Source organism: Brassica oleracea, chromosome C2, assembly GCF_000695525.1.
Source record: "Brassica oleracea var. oleracea cultivar TO1000 chromosome C2, BOL, whole genome shotgun sequence".
Taxonomy (NCBI): Eukaryota; Viridiplantae; Streptophyta; class Magnoliopsida; order Brassicales; family Brassicaceae; genus Brassica; species Brassica oleracea.
The window spans coordinates 38,016,267-38,031,840 of NC_027749.1; the positions used below are offsets into that span (position 1 = coordinate 38,016,267).

The following is a 15,574-nucleotide window of genomic DNA, read 5'->3' on the forward strand; positions in this document are numbered from 1 at the left end:
CTGTTAAATAAGTGTGATAAATCGAAGATTAACTTACTTTTTCATCGAGGAAAAGAACCGTGATTCCCACAAACTCCCTATCTTTCTTGAAGTTCAGGGAATCCCAGAAGCGGAGGAAGCCAGAGGCTATGCTCTGACTACTACGACCAAGACGGAGAGACTTGAAGGTTGAACGCCGGTTTGACGAACTGGAGAGGCAGAGAGAAACATTTTCTAGAAGATGGTTAAAGCTAAGAGGAATCAATGAGTTTTGTGGAGATGCAGATTGGGTTCATCAAAGAAGAGAATCATATATATATGGTTTACAAAGGGGCTACATGAACATTTATGATCAAGCAATTTAAGATGGGGACATGAAGAGTTCACCGGTGAAAAAATAGATTACGAACATACACACGGCGCAACTCTGTAACTCAGACTTGTTTGAGACAATGATGAAAAGAACTCATATTAAACTACAACAGTTTACAATATAGGAAAACCATAATTGTTGCAAACTTAAGCCTTTTTTCATATAACGTGATGAATCTCATTTAAAAATGAAACCTTTAACACACTTGTAGGTCCGACTCTCAGAGGAAGCCGAAGAAGCAAAGGCTTCCGACCTTCATAAATATATATTAGGTTCGGCCATCAATGTACAATGGTATCAGTTAGCTTAGTGGTATAAATGTTGGTGTTTATATAATAACACGGATTCGAGTCATGGACTTGACACTTTTTCACACTTTTTAAAAATGGGTCCACAAAACGATGAGGTGGCACGCTGAGGAGTGAGCAAAAACTGATCTATTATAATATAGATTTTGTAAACATTTTTTTTTTTTGTCTAACAAACTTTCATTCATTTGACTTTTACAAGGTTTCAGATTACACTGAAAATGACCACTAAGAGAAAACATAATATTGAACCCCAATTAAAGAACAATACAAGATCTAGAAAACCCTAGGGGTTTCCAGTACTCGCAACACGTGATAACAGGTGTCTTCCATGCGTGAAGCGGTAGTCGCCGACGCCGTGGACTGGTCTACCGTGGACTGGTCGCCGACGCCAAGAAAACTCTGTTCTCTCAACGCTCTTTTGCTTCCTTATCTCCAAGAAGGCAACACCATTTCAATGGATCTGAGACCTATATTATCTTTTGCACCTCTGCTACTTCAGTCTCCAATCTCTTCTTTTGGATGTAAAGTACTCCAAATACCTTCAATCGATTTAGAGGCAACTATTGCCAAAACATTTGCTAGAAGCAAACTTCAGCTTTTCTTAAGTTGAATCCAGAACCGGGAAGGTTAATTGCAAAGCTCAAGACTCTACACTTTCTGAATACTTTGCCTAGATTTATAACAGCAAAGATTAATTTCATTCAGTAAATAGAGGTTGAGGATGACCATCAGAGAAGATGAAAACCCAAGGAAACAGCCGGGATCTGAATTGACCTAGAGAGTATATGAACTTTATTTGAAACACCACAAAAGACATCACCTTGCGAAGATCCAAGTCGGATATACCAAAGAAAAAATCCGCAGACGGAAGTAAGATAGGACTAAGCTGAAGAGCCGATCAAATATTTACACAAAAAACAAAAACAAAAGAAAAAAGGGTGACCGGCGGTGGTGAAACCACCAGCCCCTTACCTCAAACTTTTTTTTTTTTGAAAACTCTTTTACAGAGAAGATGGTGAAAACTAGAGAGAGAACGAAGTTTTTTGGGTCAGATCTAAACTTGTACAGCATATTTTTTAAATTGACTCTATTTTAATATATTAGGTTTTCTTATCCTTCATATATCTAACGTTCAAAATAATTTTCGACGTATAAAGACAAGTCAACCATGTTGAAAAAAAACTGCAATCCTCAAATAAAGTTTTACATGTTATATTCAATTGCAAATGACATTACTATTTAGTATTTTCTGTGTGTCCAAGCGAGCATTTAAATATCTGTCCTATGTTCTGTAAGAGGGTATTTTTTAATGGATTGAAATCAGTTCCACAACAAAACAATGGTGTAAACAAGATGTTCTTGTTGGGCCTATGACCGGAAATATATTTGATTTGGACGCACTTAGGGATAAATTAAAGTTTGGTTTATAGTAATTGATAACATAAGTAAAACAGACACTGGGACTTTAGACCATCCCAAGATTCAGTGAACCTTTTGTGTTTTTCGTCTAAACTGTTTTTCTTTTCCTTTGCACATAAAATTCATTTAATTTAAATTATAACCAATGTTTTCAAACCTAAAAACACAGACACTAAAGTAGATTTACTAGGTCACTGGAACTAGGGGTAAACAAAAGCCATTTTTGGTATATTTGATAATTAACTTGACTTTTATGGATAGTAAAATTTTGGACTCGTATTTGTTAAAAACGAATATTTGTAACTACAAGTATTTGCTAAAAAATTGGCGGACTTACAAGTAACTTGTCTTATTTTGTTATTTGTTACTTATAAATTTCTTGTAAGTTACTTAATAGTTATTGATAAGTTATTTGATAATTTATTAGAATTCAAAACTAAACAACTTCATCATTTATAAAGAATACTCATTATTTCTCTTATGTTTTAGCCATTTTGAAAAATAATATATATAAAAAGAAAAAATTTCTATATGCTTATATAAATATATAATTTATGATTGATTAATTTATGGAAATAGATGTATAAACGAGTTATTTTACTATGGTTTAAGAAAATGTATATTGTTCATTAGTAAAAACAAGTTACAAGCCAAACAACGCCAAATAGCTATTTTATTTTTAATACTTTATACTTGTCTTATGCTTGCAAGTAATTTAATTAGAATATTTGATACTTGACCAGTCAACCTGATCAAAGCAAGTACCTATTTTTACTGGTCAAATACCGATAAAGTAGCGAGTACAGAGCATGTAACAAGTAATTGTATCCTCTCCTAATTGGAACGACCATGGTTAAATCGTTGTCATTAGCTTTAATAAAATTTAATATATAATTATAAAATAACGTAGTATTATGAAACATTTAAAACATACAATACTATCAAAATTCATATTTTATTTAAAAATTGAATTCAAAAATTGATTTTTTTATTCCAATTCACTTGCCATAAAAATTTTTGATTATTTTTATATCAAAATAAGATTTTAGCTAAATATTAAAATAAAAATAAATAAATCAAAATGTTATAAAGTTAATTTTTAAATTAAAAATAAACGAAAGTACACTTATAATATATTTTCAATAATGAAAATAAACTAATACTGAATCAAATCAATAAACTTTAGTTTTATCAAACACCATACTCTTAATTTTCATTAAAAAAAAATTTATAGAACAAGTAGTCTATTTAATCTTATATAATATTATAAGTATGTCAAAAGTTTAATCATTTTAAAAATGTTAGCACATTTTTTTAAAAAATTGATCGAATCATCTAGTATCAGATGACATGTTAATGATGGACTTTTGAATCTGTACCGAATTTTATCGGGTTTTTAATCAAGAACTTTTCACCAAATCCGAACCGGACTACGTATAGATCACCAGAAACAGTACCAGAATCTCTTTAGCTTCTTCTGCTCAAAACCAATATTCAAAACTCTAAATTCTCCAACTGAATATTGCTCTTAAGAGGCACATACTCTCCAAGATACCCACCAAGATGATTATACAAAACCGTCTTATCAATCGTCTGATGATGATAACTCTTGCAAACGTAATAAAACACACTCTGAACCAACAAACCCACAAGATTCACCATCACAAGCAAACCAACAAGCAACCCACCAACAAGAGTCCTAGTCAAAGTCCCAAACTTTCCCCCACCATGAATCACAATCCCTCCAAAAGCACCACCAATCACCGCACAAAGCAAAAGGTAAACAAAGACCAACACCATAGCCATCCTAGTCTCCCCTTTGAGAAGCTCATAAGCTTTTCTCATGGCAGCGAGTCCATAAACGGGCTCAAGAACGGAAACCACACTACCTAGATGCCACAAGGCAGTGAAGTAGACATGAACAACGAAGTAAAGAACAGAGATTATAACTCCGGCGATGATCGCTAAGCCTACACTGTTCAAATATAGAGCTACGATAAGGATCGCAAGGAACACGAGGAAGACTGAGTTGTAAGCGAACATCAAGAGAGCAACCCAAAGGAAAGTGATCATGAGGCGTTTGAAGACTTTGGGGATGTCAGTGATGGTGGAAGAGAAGGAGACAGGTTTGCCGGTGTAGAGAGAAGCGACGGTGAAGACTACAGCGGCGGTTGAGAGGAGAGAGAAGGAGAAGAGGAAGATGAGGTAGCTGAACTGGAAGGTAAGGAGCACGGTCCAGTCGTGACGGGAACGGTCAGAGTTTGGTGGGTCGGAGGAGTCGAGCTCGGCGAGAATGGGCTGAGTGAAGAGAGAGTGGGCGAGGATGGCGAAGGAGAGAGGGAAGATTGGGGAGAGGGTTATGAGGTAGAAGGTTCTTGGAGTTCGTTTCTTGATTGAGATGGATTCTTGAAGTAGTTGAGGAATCGTCAACAACTGGAGCTCTTCTGGCTGGAGATCCATGGCTGGCTCTTGTCGCCTGAGGATTTTCTGACGAGAGATTAACACCGAAGGGGTAAATATCGAAATCTGAGATGAAGATGAGATTTTTCGATGAAGGCCAAGAAGATGAAAATTGACAACAAAGACTATGTTGGAAGCTTCTTGAGAAAACCTCAACACACGTTTATGTTTTTGACCCGTCAGTACTAATTCTTTTTTGTTTGTGTTACATTTTGATCTATGTGTCTTCACGTTATTAATCTATTTCTTAATCTAACGCTTGAAAACAACTAGGATCTAGCTTCTATGAGACGTAAATAGAGAATTCAATTATGTTTTTTAATTAATCTATGATTAGTTTATCATATTTATGTTACAGGTTCATGATGATTCTACTAGTCTACAAACGTAATTTATATGTTTACATTTATAGGTTGCACAAAAAAAAGCTTACATTTATAGAAAAATACTCCCTCAATACATAAATAAGAAATGTTTTATTTTTAATAAAACCATTTGATTACAAAAAAAATGGTTAATCATTGCTATTCTGGATAAATAAGACAAAAATTACACATTAATTTTTAATATTTTAATCAATTGCTTTAATAATTTTGCATAGAAAATTTTAAAACATCATACAAATTGAAACAAAAATATCTTCTAAAACATCATAAAAAAGAACGGAGAGAGTATAAATGATTTTCTTCCACTGAATCGCGAGACTATGGATGATCCAAACTCTTATAACTGGATAGTAGAACTTAATAACTTCAAGTAAGGAATATAGAACTTACAAGTTACACCTGTCATCTTGAATTTTGAGATAGATCAAATGTTTGGTACAGGTGTGTATAGATTTTAACTTAACTTCAGAAACCTTGGTGTTCAAAAAAAGAACAAAACTTCAAATACCCTAAGAAAACTTTAGAAACCCTAAAACACTTTAGATACCTTGCACTGGTCGTTAACGTGATAGAACATATCGTTTTCTAGAGAACATGGACTTATGGCGGTAAGGTAGATTCGGGGATTTTAGATTATGAGAAACAAATGAACCCACAAATACTTTACAGGTCAGATCCTTGTCATGTGATGGTGAGATCATATAAACAGTAGAAGAAAAGGATTACAGTTGACTGATTTTGAACCTCTTGAATAGCCTCATTGGTGATTGTAAATTATTTGGTTTGACATGAATGATTGATACACCTATGCAAGTGTACTACTCAAAGAAGAAGCAGGGCAAGAGAGTGTTGGAAGCTGAAGAAGTGCCACGTCAAGGAGAGGAGGCGGGAACTTCTAACAGATGAGTCATTAAGAAAGAAGAGAAAGACTCTGGAGCTATTAGAGTCTTTGGCAGTTACAAGAAAGTAGCCTTTATATGTAATTGTTGTTTGATTCTTTCATTGCTTATCATTAGTATTGTGATCAAACTTAGCATTGGAGACTGACGTCTTGAGGCGATTCTCGTGAGAGGATTCGTATGAGAAGTAATCGATATCGTGTTGATATCGATTGTTCTTGAGTGTTATAGTGAGATTGTAATCTGGTGAATGTATTGAATCCAAGTTGAGATTTGCAGAGAGTATTACTACTTGAATCTTAACAACTGGTGCGCTTGTGATCGGATCGAACATCGCGATGGCTCTAGCGTCGGAATCGGAGGGGAAGGTCACCGAGATGGAGCAATCAATAGAAGAAATCCACAAGGAGCTCAAGGTTTTCAGCGACGGCTGTAAACTGTTGGTGTCGTCGGGAAACGAGATGGAGAAGAAGATCGATGAGTCGTTTCAGCGAATGGAGATGTGGGAGAAGCGGTTCGATCTAATGGAGAAACATATGTTCAAGCTTTCCGAAGCTGTGGAGAGGATCGAATCGAATCAAAACAAGGAGAAGCCTAACGGGAAATCGATCGCCTCCTCTTCGAATGTCGATCTCGAAGCTCAGGTACAACATCCAAACCCTACGGTACAACCGGAGAACAATCTGTTAGGTTATCGGGGACTTGGAGTAGTTTTAGAGAATCGAGAAAATTTGCTGCGAAAAATAGAACTGCATGTGTTTGATGGGTCGAGGCCATATGGCTGGATATTTCGAGAGGAATGATATTTTTGTGTAGGTCAGTACACAGAAGAACAGAAGCTCGAGTTGATTTCACTGAGTCTCGAAGGGAAAGTCCTGAATTGGTTTGAAGGAGAGTTCACAGAGCAGCGGTTCATAGACTGGTCTGACTTCAAGGAGAGGATGTTAGCCAGATTTGCAGTTTCTATTGACGATGAACCAGGGAAGCGGCTCTGTAGCATCACTCAGACATGATCAGTTCAAGATTACATCAGCGAATTTGAAGAGCTGAGAGCTCAGGTGACGGGTATTGACGAGAAGAATTTGGTCAACATCTTCTACAAAGGCCTCAAGAAGGAAATGAAGGAACCAAAGGGGCTGACAACGCATAAAGCTGCAGTGGTCAAGATGGAAGACAGCCTACTGTGTCAAGCTTTAAGTGCGGTGAAGATGGGAGCTAACAAACAGCAAAGGTCGTATACGTACACACCTTTTAAAGCAGCTACGGTGCCGCAGAAGCAGCTACCTGATACGAAAGATCAACAGGGGCCTCGACAACAGTTCAGACCTCGTTTACACTTATCAGAGGAAGAGCTGAAGTACCGCAAGGATAATCACTTGTGTTACCAGTGCGCAGGGAAATTTTCGAGAACTCATGTCTGCCCAAACAAAGAACTTCAAGTGATCACTGTTATCGGAGGTGTGGAGATGGAGATTTTGGAGGAGTTTGATGCGGAGACAGAAGTAGTAGAAGAGCATCAAGGGGTACAACTGATGGCGTTATCCTTTAACGCTTTTATTGGCATGGAATCACTACCTACAACAAAAATACGAGGTGTGGTAGGGAAATATGAAGTGATAGTGTTACTGGATAGCGGCGCTACCCACAATTTTATATCACCTGCTCTCGTGGAAAAGGCACAACTTAAACTGCATCATGACAACAGTTTGAACGTCTTACATGGGACAGGGATACAAGTGAGTGGATTGGGAGTTTGTGAAGTAGTATCACTTCAGTTGCAAGGATTACAGTTCACTTCAAACTTTGTAGATCTGGAACTAGGAGGAGTAGATGTGGTTCTGGGTATTCAATGGCTGAGGACACTGGGGAAATGTGAAGTAGATTGGGAGAAGCATGAAATGCGTTTTCAACACGAAGGCCAATTGGTTACTTTGGTTGGTGACGTAGGGGTTTACAACACTCGTGTATCCCTGAAGCCTTTAATATCCACAACTCCGGCAGAGAAGAAGGGAGTTGAGCTTTAGTTTGGTAATCACCAGGTGCAGAAACAAGTAGTAACACCAATTCCTGTGCGGATAATCACGGTTTTGGATCAGTTTACGAAAGTTTTTACACCACCAGTGGGATTACCACCTCTGCGTGGAAGAGAGCATCCGATTACACTGAAAACAGGAACTGAGGCAATCAGTGTAAGGCCTTACCGCTACCCTCAAGCGCATAAGGCAGCCATGACTTCTATGGTTAAAAAGATGCTCGAGTCGGGTATTATACGTCCAAGTATTAGTCCGTTTTCTAGTCCGGTTCTACTGGTAAAAAAAGGACGGCTCATGGCACTTCTGTATTGATTATCGAGCATTGAATCGAGCAACATTGCCTAATAAGTACCCGATTCCCATGATAGATCAGTTACTTGATGAGCTACATGGCGCGACCATCTTTTCAAAGCTGGATCTTCATGCAGGATATCATCAAATACGAATGGTGGAAGAAGACATTGCGAAGACGGCTTTTCGAACTCAAGACGGTCACTATGAATTTCTGGTCATGCCGTTTGGCTTGACGAATGCACCAGCAACCTTTCAGGCACTGATGAACGATCTATTCAGACCATACTTGGGAGTTTTCGTTCTGGTGTTTTTTGATGATATATTGGTATACAGTAGAAGCGTTGATGACCACGCTCACCATTTACAGCTCGTGATGGAGATATTGGAGAAAAACAACCTGTTTGTTCATCAGAAGAAATATTTATTTGGACATTCACAGGTTGATTATCTCGGGCACATCATCACTGCAGAAGGAGTGTCTACTGATCTATCAAAGACAGCTGCTATGAAGCTATGGCCAACACCGACGAGTATTAAACATCTGAGGGGCTTTCTAGGGCTCACTGGTTACTATAGAAAATTTGTCAGAAGCTATGGAGTGTTAGCTACACCGTTAACGGAACTATTGCATAAAGATAAGTATCAGTGGTCACAAGAGGCGCAGCTAGCATTCGACACGTTGAAGGAAGCTATGATATCGACTCCGGTATTAGCTCTGCCGCAGTTTGATAAGCTGTTTGTGGTTGAGACAGACGCTTCCGGATTTGGACTGGGAGCAGTACTGATGCAGGAACATAAACCGATTGCATTTTTCAGTCATGGTCTGACATCGAGGAAGCAGCAAAAACCTGTTTATAAACGTGAATTCATGGCAGTAGTGATGGCAGTGAATAAATGGAAGCACTATTTGCAAGGGCGCAAGTTTGTTGTACACACGGATCAGAAGAGTTTGAAGTTCTTGCTGGAACAAAAAGAGGTGAATATGGAATATCAGAAATGGTTAACGAAGTTGTTGGGTTTTGATTTCGACATTATTTACAAACCAGGAATCGAGAATAAAGCAGCAGACGCATTGAGTCGAATGTCTTTACCTGTGGAAAGGTCGAGTACGCTGTTAGCCATCACTGTCCCTTCAGTGATTCAACTACAAGATCTGTATCAGGAGATTGACCAGGACCAGGCTATACAGTCAATAATTACTTAGGTGAAAGCAGGTTCTTTTGGGAATCCTGGGTATGCTATGGTAGATGGGCGTTTGTGGTACAAGAAGCCGTTGGTAATACCACGTAACTCTCAGTTTATATCAGTGATACTACATGAGAATCACGATGGTCTAAGTGGAGGTCACTCAGGGGTATTGAAGACTGTCAAACGTATTCAACGGATGTTTCATTGGGAAGGGTTGTATAAGGACGTTCAACGTTATGTGGCAGAGTGTCAGATATGTCAAACTCACAAGACATCAACGTTATCTCCAGCGGGACTCTTGCAGCCGCTACCTATTCCGTCAGTGGTTTGGGAAGATATCTCCATGGATTTTGTCGAGGGGCTTCCGACGTCTCATGGCGATATTTGTAGTGGTGGACCATCTCTCTAAGAGTGCTCATTTTTTGGGTCTTAGCCACCCTTTTACGGCAGTGGATGTAGCTAAGAAGTTTGTGGTCGAGATCGTGCGTTTGTATGGATTTCCTCGTTCTATTGTTTCAGATAGAGACAGGGTGTTTCTGAGTACATTTTGGAAGGAAATGTTTCGTCTCGTAGGCACTAAGCTCCGTTACAGCACTGCTTTCCATCCTCAAACTGATGGACAGACAGAGGTGGTTAATCGAACCTTGGAATCGTACCTGCGGTGCTTCACGTCTAGTCACCCGAGGAGATGGTTTAAGTTTTTGAGTTGGGCCGAGCTATGGTACAATACGTCTCACCATTCCTCGCTTCATACATCTCCTTACACGGTGTTATATGGTCGAGACCCTCCGGTGATATTGAGGTATGAAGAAGGATCAACTGATAATTTTGATTTGGAGGAAATGCTCAAGACTCGTGACGCGATACTAACAGATGCTAAGGGACATTTGGCCAAAGCTCAACAGTCGATGAAGAATAACGTGGACAAGCATCTCCATGATGTTGAGTACAACGTGGGAACGTCGGTGTTTCTTAAACTCAGGTCGTATAGGCAACAGTTCGTCGCAAGAAGAGTGTGTCAGAAGCTGTCTGCGAAGTATTTTGGCCCTTATGAGATATTGGAGCGTATTGGGAAAGCGGCGTACCGTTTACGTCTACCTGTGGAGTCCAAGATTCATCTAGTGTTTCATGTATCTCAGTTAAAGCGGGTATTGGGTTCGCATCATCAAGTGTCGGTCCTGCCTCCAGTGTGTGATGATTTACAGGAAGTGATTGTGCAGCCGGAATCTGTTTTAGCTACTCGTTACAATGAGACAGGGGCATTGGAATTGTTGGTGAAGTGGAGTGGTAGTCTCATGATGATTCGTGGGTTTTGGCTAAGGAGTTCAAGAGGGAGTTTCCATCCTTTAAGCTTGAGGACAAGTTTAGTGTTGCAGGGGGGGGGGGGTATTGATACACCTATGCAAGTGTACTACTCAAAGAAGAAGCAGGGCAAGAGAGTGTTGGAAGCTGAGGAGGCGGGAACTTCTAACGGATGAGTCATTAAGAAAGAAGAGAAAAACCCTGGAGCTATTAGAGCCTTTGGTAGTTACAAGAAAGTAGCATTTATATGTAATTGTTGTTTGATTCTTTCATTGCATATCATTAGTATTGTGATCAAACTTAGCATTGGAGACTGAGGTCTTGAGGCGATTCTCGTGAGAGGATTCGTATGAGAAGTAATCTATATCGTGTTGATATCGATTGTTCTTGAGTGTTATAGTGAAATTGTAATCCGGTGAATGTATTGAATCCAAGTTGAGATTTGCAGAGAGTATTACTATTTGAATCTTAACAATGGTTCCCCTTAACCGGGTGACTACTTCATCTGTTGGCAACAGAGGACGTGCAAATGAAGATGGTAAACAGACTGGCCTCGATAAGATGAATTTTAAGCCAGTTAAGTGTATGATGATTATAATAATGTTAGGTTGGACAGAAAAGAAAAGACTTGCAGCCTTCAGCGCCATTTTTTATGACCACACGGAGGCTACCTTCTTTCTCAGCAAACAATCTTTGATACGTATAGAAGCTGGCCAAGAACCTCTACGTGTTTTGGTTCAGCCTGCAAAAGTGTTTTGAAGGAAGACAATGCTCAGGAGTAAGATACTTAATCTGTTCCACCATAAATCTTCATTTTCACATGACTTTTTTCCTCTAATTATCTGTCACATAGGCGCAAGAAGATAAAACAGCATTTAGAAACACTGAATTGATCAAGAAACACTGGCATAATGCTAACCGTTACTCATTAACAGAACACCATAATATCGGCCACAAGATGTGATATAGAACAGGCTAAAAAGAAGTCCCAAGAATGTGTAAATGCTATTTGATTGTTATAGAAACACAATACCACATAGTTTCTCTCTTAATAGTAGACTTCATAATCTCTATTTAGGACAACTAGAGAGACACAACTAAACCGTAGCAGAGATGTTACATGTACTTTACCTTCCCAAGCGAGGTCAAGCCATCTCTAAACTTGGGGATGACCAAAACATGAACAAGAGCCTGTGGGTTTTATGTCTCTGAATGCCAAAACGATCCTCATAGACTATGTCTAATGGAATCTCTTTTTCCTATGATCTTGTCGAATCTAAAACAAGAAAGATATCTAAATTCTCAGATTTCAACTCCAGCATTTCATAATTCAGACCTAATATCTTAATTACACCATTACAAGACCGTACATTGTCGGTGTCAGCAACAGCAGCAGCTTTCTCAGCCGCATCTTCATTGTGAGTAGAGAAGTTCCTGAAACACCAAATACTTATACTCGATGCCATTAACAATATTACAACACGAAACGCTAAACACATTTTTACTGCAGTTTAGAGAGTTTTACCGAAGCAGCATCGAGGAGGACGTGACACCCACTGAAGAAGATCTACGTCAAGAACCGTTTCAATCTTTTCCTTTCGACACTTTCAAGTAAAACGACGTCGTAATGAGTCTTTTTATTTCGTTCACAAAATTATTTAAAGATATTTTATCACAGAGAGAGAGAGAAGACGGCGACAACAAGGGCGAATTTGATGATGCTGAGGTTTCCAAGTAGCTTGAGGAGCTTCTCCGTTTCCGCTTCTTCATCGAACGGTAACTTTGCTCAAAAGCTCTAATCCTTTACAATTAAGCTGAATCTGAAGCTGATTTTGATTTTCAGGTTCGCCGCCGGTGATCGGAGGATCTAGCGGCGGTGTAGGGCCGATGATCTTGGAATTGCCGCTGGAGAAGATACGGAGACCGTTGATGCGAACAAGATCCAACGATCAGAACAAAGTGAAGGAGCTCATGGACAGCATTCGCCAGATCGGTCTTCAAGTCCCGGTTAAGCTTTTAACGCCCTCTCTCTCTCTACGTTCCTCTCATCTAATTTCAAAATTGAATAATCTAATATTGGTTTGTGTGACAGATCGATGTGATTGAAGTTGATGGAGCTTACTATGGTGCTTTTTCTATATTATTCTTGATTAGTTTCATGTCTTATGTTTCTTGAAAGAGGATGATGATGAATATATAAATCCTTCCTTGTTGTAGGCTTCTCGGGTTGTCACAGGTACGAGGCACATCAGAAGCTAGGTCTCCCAACTATACGCTGCAAAATCCGCAAAGGAACAAAGGAAACACTAAGGTATGTAATGTATGTATGTATGTATATATGTGTTCAAAGAATTGCTTCTTTGCTTACATTAAAGCTTATTTCGTTTCACAGGCATCACCTTCGCTGAGAATATTCACTTTATTTTATGAAATGCGTACGTGTTGGAATCTGTGTATTTGTCTGTATAAAACAATTTAAATAAAAACTTTGTATCATCGCTGATATTCTCCGACTGGTAGGAGATAGAGCTGGGTTGCGGGTTAAATCCGCCCCGCTTGACCCGCCAACCCGCGGGTTGAGTGATTTTTTTAACCCAAAAAATATGACCCGTTTAACCCGCACCCGCTCCGCTTAAACCCGCGGGTAATCCGCTAGATCCGCGGATAATTTTAATAATAATAAAAATTATTAATTTAAATATTTTTATTAAAAATAATAAGAAAACTTAATATTTTAAATATCTTTTATTAAAAATAATAATGAAATATAATATTTTAAATATTTTTTATTAAAAATAATAATAATCATCTATTTATAATTTAAATTAAATATTTTTTTTAAAAAATTGTTTAAAAATAATATATTTTGAAAAAAAAATCTTTTTTTTTAATTTTTGCGGGTTGACGGGTACCCGCGGTTGAATTTTGGCTGATCCGCACCCTCTCCACATAAAAAACACTCGACCCGCATCCATCCCGCAGCGGATCAAACAGGCAGGGCCCGCGGATAATGACTCAAATTCTCAGCACTAGCAGGAGAAAGAGGATTAAGAGAATCTATATGCTCGGTATCAAGTAGCGGAAACAGTCCAAATAGTTCGATCATATGAAATAAGTCTTAATATATCAATTAATATCAGTTGATCAGCTTACTACTTCGATGATACAAATACCAGACAACCTCAGGCTGTGTTGAAAACTCAAAAACGTATAAAAGGTTTTGTTTATCATTCAATGATGAGCCAAAAGTGGGCTGGGGAATAAAATCCTAATTTAAAATTCAGTTCCGAGCTCATCCAAAATACTTGAATCCAAACTTTATATGTAAAAGTATTGGGATGGACTGTAGTTCAGGTATCAAGTATTATATAAACCGGATTCGAACATGTATATGAGAGATGTCAATCCAAGTCCCACATTGTAAGTTTAGACAATGAGTGTCTAATATATAAAGAGATGTTCAACTCTAATTAGTACGAGGCCTTTTGGAAAGGAAACCAAAAGTAAATCCATGCGGGCTTGGTTAAGGCCCAAAGTGGACAACATCGTACTAATCGGACAATATAGAATTGGACACGAGTTTAATAAATCCCAACAATTGGTATCAGAGCGGTTTGACAAAAAAATCTGCAAGAAGACCAAAAATACCTTTCGAGTAGGAATGTGACCCTTCAAGGTGGAAAGGGAGGTTCGGCAGAGATTAGTCAGAAGATCCTGGAACTGTGGGAACAGCATCCTCAAAGCAACTCAAAGTAACCTTGCGACTAAGGGTGTCGAATGTCGAAGATGCGATAAGGCACCGAGATGATTCGCTAGAGGAAAGGGCACAAGATGTGTGGTCCTTAGCTTGAGGGGGAGAATGAGAGATGTCAATCCAAGTCCCACATTGGAAGTTTAGACAAGAAGTGTCTAATATATAAAGAGATGTCTAACTCTAATTAGTACGAGGCCTTTTGGGAAGGAAACCAAAAGTAAATCCATGCGGGCTTGGTTAAGGCCCAAAGTGGACAATATCGTACTAATCGGACAATATAGAGTTGGACAGGAGTTTAATAAATCCCAACAATTGAGAGCTTAATCGGAGTTCAAGAAATGAGGAGTTTAATCGGAGTTCAAGAAATGATTAAGTTCAAGCAAATGAGGAGCTTAATCGGAGTTCAAGAAATTGATCTCCCTAATTCAAGTTGGAATTAAGGGGGTGAATGTTGGATAATTCCAAGCTTGTGAAAACTTAACATATTATTAGATGTTTAATATGTTAAGATAAACACAATAAGGAAACCTAGAAATAGGAAAATGAAGTTTCTATTTAGCTTAGGTTTGTGTTTTTCATATCCCACATGTTAAAGGGAATTGTCTTTCATATAAATATAGGTCTAATGGAGAGGTGTTCCACATGATCTGAGAGAAACATATTGAGAGCTTTAGTTTTGAGTAGTTTCTAAAGCTAATAAGAAAAGTTGTTCTTATAACTCTTTGTGTTTCTAAGAGATCTGAAACAAAACAACTCGTACTATATATGTATATTAAATTATAAATGTAATTTTAAGGAATAATTTTTATAAGAAAATGATTGTTTAAAAATATGAAATAAAAATTTAATAATTTATTTAACTAGTATTATTAAAAGAAAAAATTATTTGAAGTAGAGTTGTGGATGATTAGATAAATGAGCAAAATTGGGGATGTAGCAAAGCGAAGACCGATAGGCCAACTACATGTACCGATTGGTGCATACCACATTACCACCTCAGGACGGAATGGTTTACTTTTGGGACCAATCGGTACTATCCCATCAAATCCGCAAATTAAAACTACATATGGTTTAAGACATGTTTAAAAGATAAGAGCAAAATCTTTGGGAGAATTTCACACACCAGAATCGTCTTTGCATGGATCAATATGCTATTCGATCCCAGTTTTACAAATG

At 38.2% G+C, this 15,574-nt stretch overlaps 2 protein-coding genes and 2 long non-coding RNA genes across 5 annotated transcripts; 1 reads left to right on the plus strand and 3 right to left on the minus strand.

Annotated features, from left to right (window-relative positions):
* Positions 1 to 815: 815 nt before the first annotated feature.
* Positions 816 to 1,842, minus strand: LOC106325563. Its single transcript, XR_001266937.1, has 2 exons — positions 1,484 to 1,842; positions 816 to 1,333 (listed from the first exon to the last, which is right to left on the minus strand). It is a non-coding gene; the product is annotated as an uncharacterized LOC106325563 (long non-coding RNA).
* A 1,551-nt stretch (positions 1,843 to 3,393) lies between these two features.
* On the minus strand, positions 3,394 to 4,710 carry LOC106325753. Its single transcript, XM_013763804.1, has one exon. The coding sequence runs from the start codon at positions 4,540 to 4,542 to the stop codon at positions 3,577 to 3,579; it is 966 nt and encodes a 321-aa protein (XP_013619258.1). The 5' UTR covers positions 4,543 to 4,710; the 3' UTR covers positions 3,394 to 3,576.
* Positions 4,711 to 11,158: 6,448 nt separating this feature from the next.
* LOC106325137 lies at positions 11,159 to 12,240 on the minus strand. 2 transcript variants are annotated; one of them, XR_001266821.1, is made up of 4 exons: positions 12,170 to 12,240; positions 12,015 to 12,078; positions 11,776 to 11,920; positions 11,159 to 11,486 (listed from the first exon to the last, which is right to left on the minus strand). It is a non-coding gene; the product is annotated as an uncharacterized LOC106325137 (long non-coding RNA). The 2 variants fall into 2 exon arrangements; XR_001266820.1 differs by having other exon boundaries at positions 12,015 to 12,182.
* Positions 12,241 to 12,284: 44 nt separating this feature from the next.
* LOC106325136 (sulfiredoxin, chloroplastic/mitochondrial) lies at positions 12,285 to 13,149 on the plus strand. Its single transcript, XM_013763159.1, has 5 exons — positions 12,285 to 12,420; positions 12,488 to 12,651; positions 12,737 to 12,770; positions 12,862 to 12,955; positions 13,037 to 13,149. The coding sequence occupies exons 1-5, from the start codon at positions 12,360 to 12,362 to the stop codon at positions 13,050 to 13,052; spliced, it is 369 nt and encodes a 122-aa protein (XP_013618613.1). The 5' UTR covers positions 12,285 to 12,359; the 3' UTR covers positions 13,053 to 13,149.
* Positions 13,150 to 15,574: the final 2,425 nt, after the last annotated feature.

Bases quoted from the DNA above. Each gene is read 5' to 3' on its own strand.
- LOC106325753 (XM_013763804.1), bottom strand. From the start codon at position 4,542: ATGGATCTCCAGCCAGAAGAGCTCCAGTTGTTGACGATTCCTCAACTA.
- LOC106325136 (XM_013763159.1), top strand. From the start codon at position 12,360: ATGATGCTGAGGTTTCCAAGTAGCTTGAGGAGCTTCTCCGTTTCCGCT. The intron at 12,421-12,487 runs GTAACTTTGCTC...TTTGATTTTCAG, and splicing joins TTCCGCTTCTTCATCGAACG to GTTCGCCGCCGGTGATCGGA. The intron at 12,771-12,861 runs GTGCTTTTTCTA...TCCTTGTTGTAG, and splicing joins AGTTGATGGAGCTTACTATG to GCTTCTCGGGTTGTCACAGG.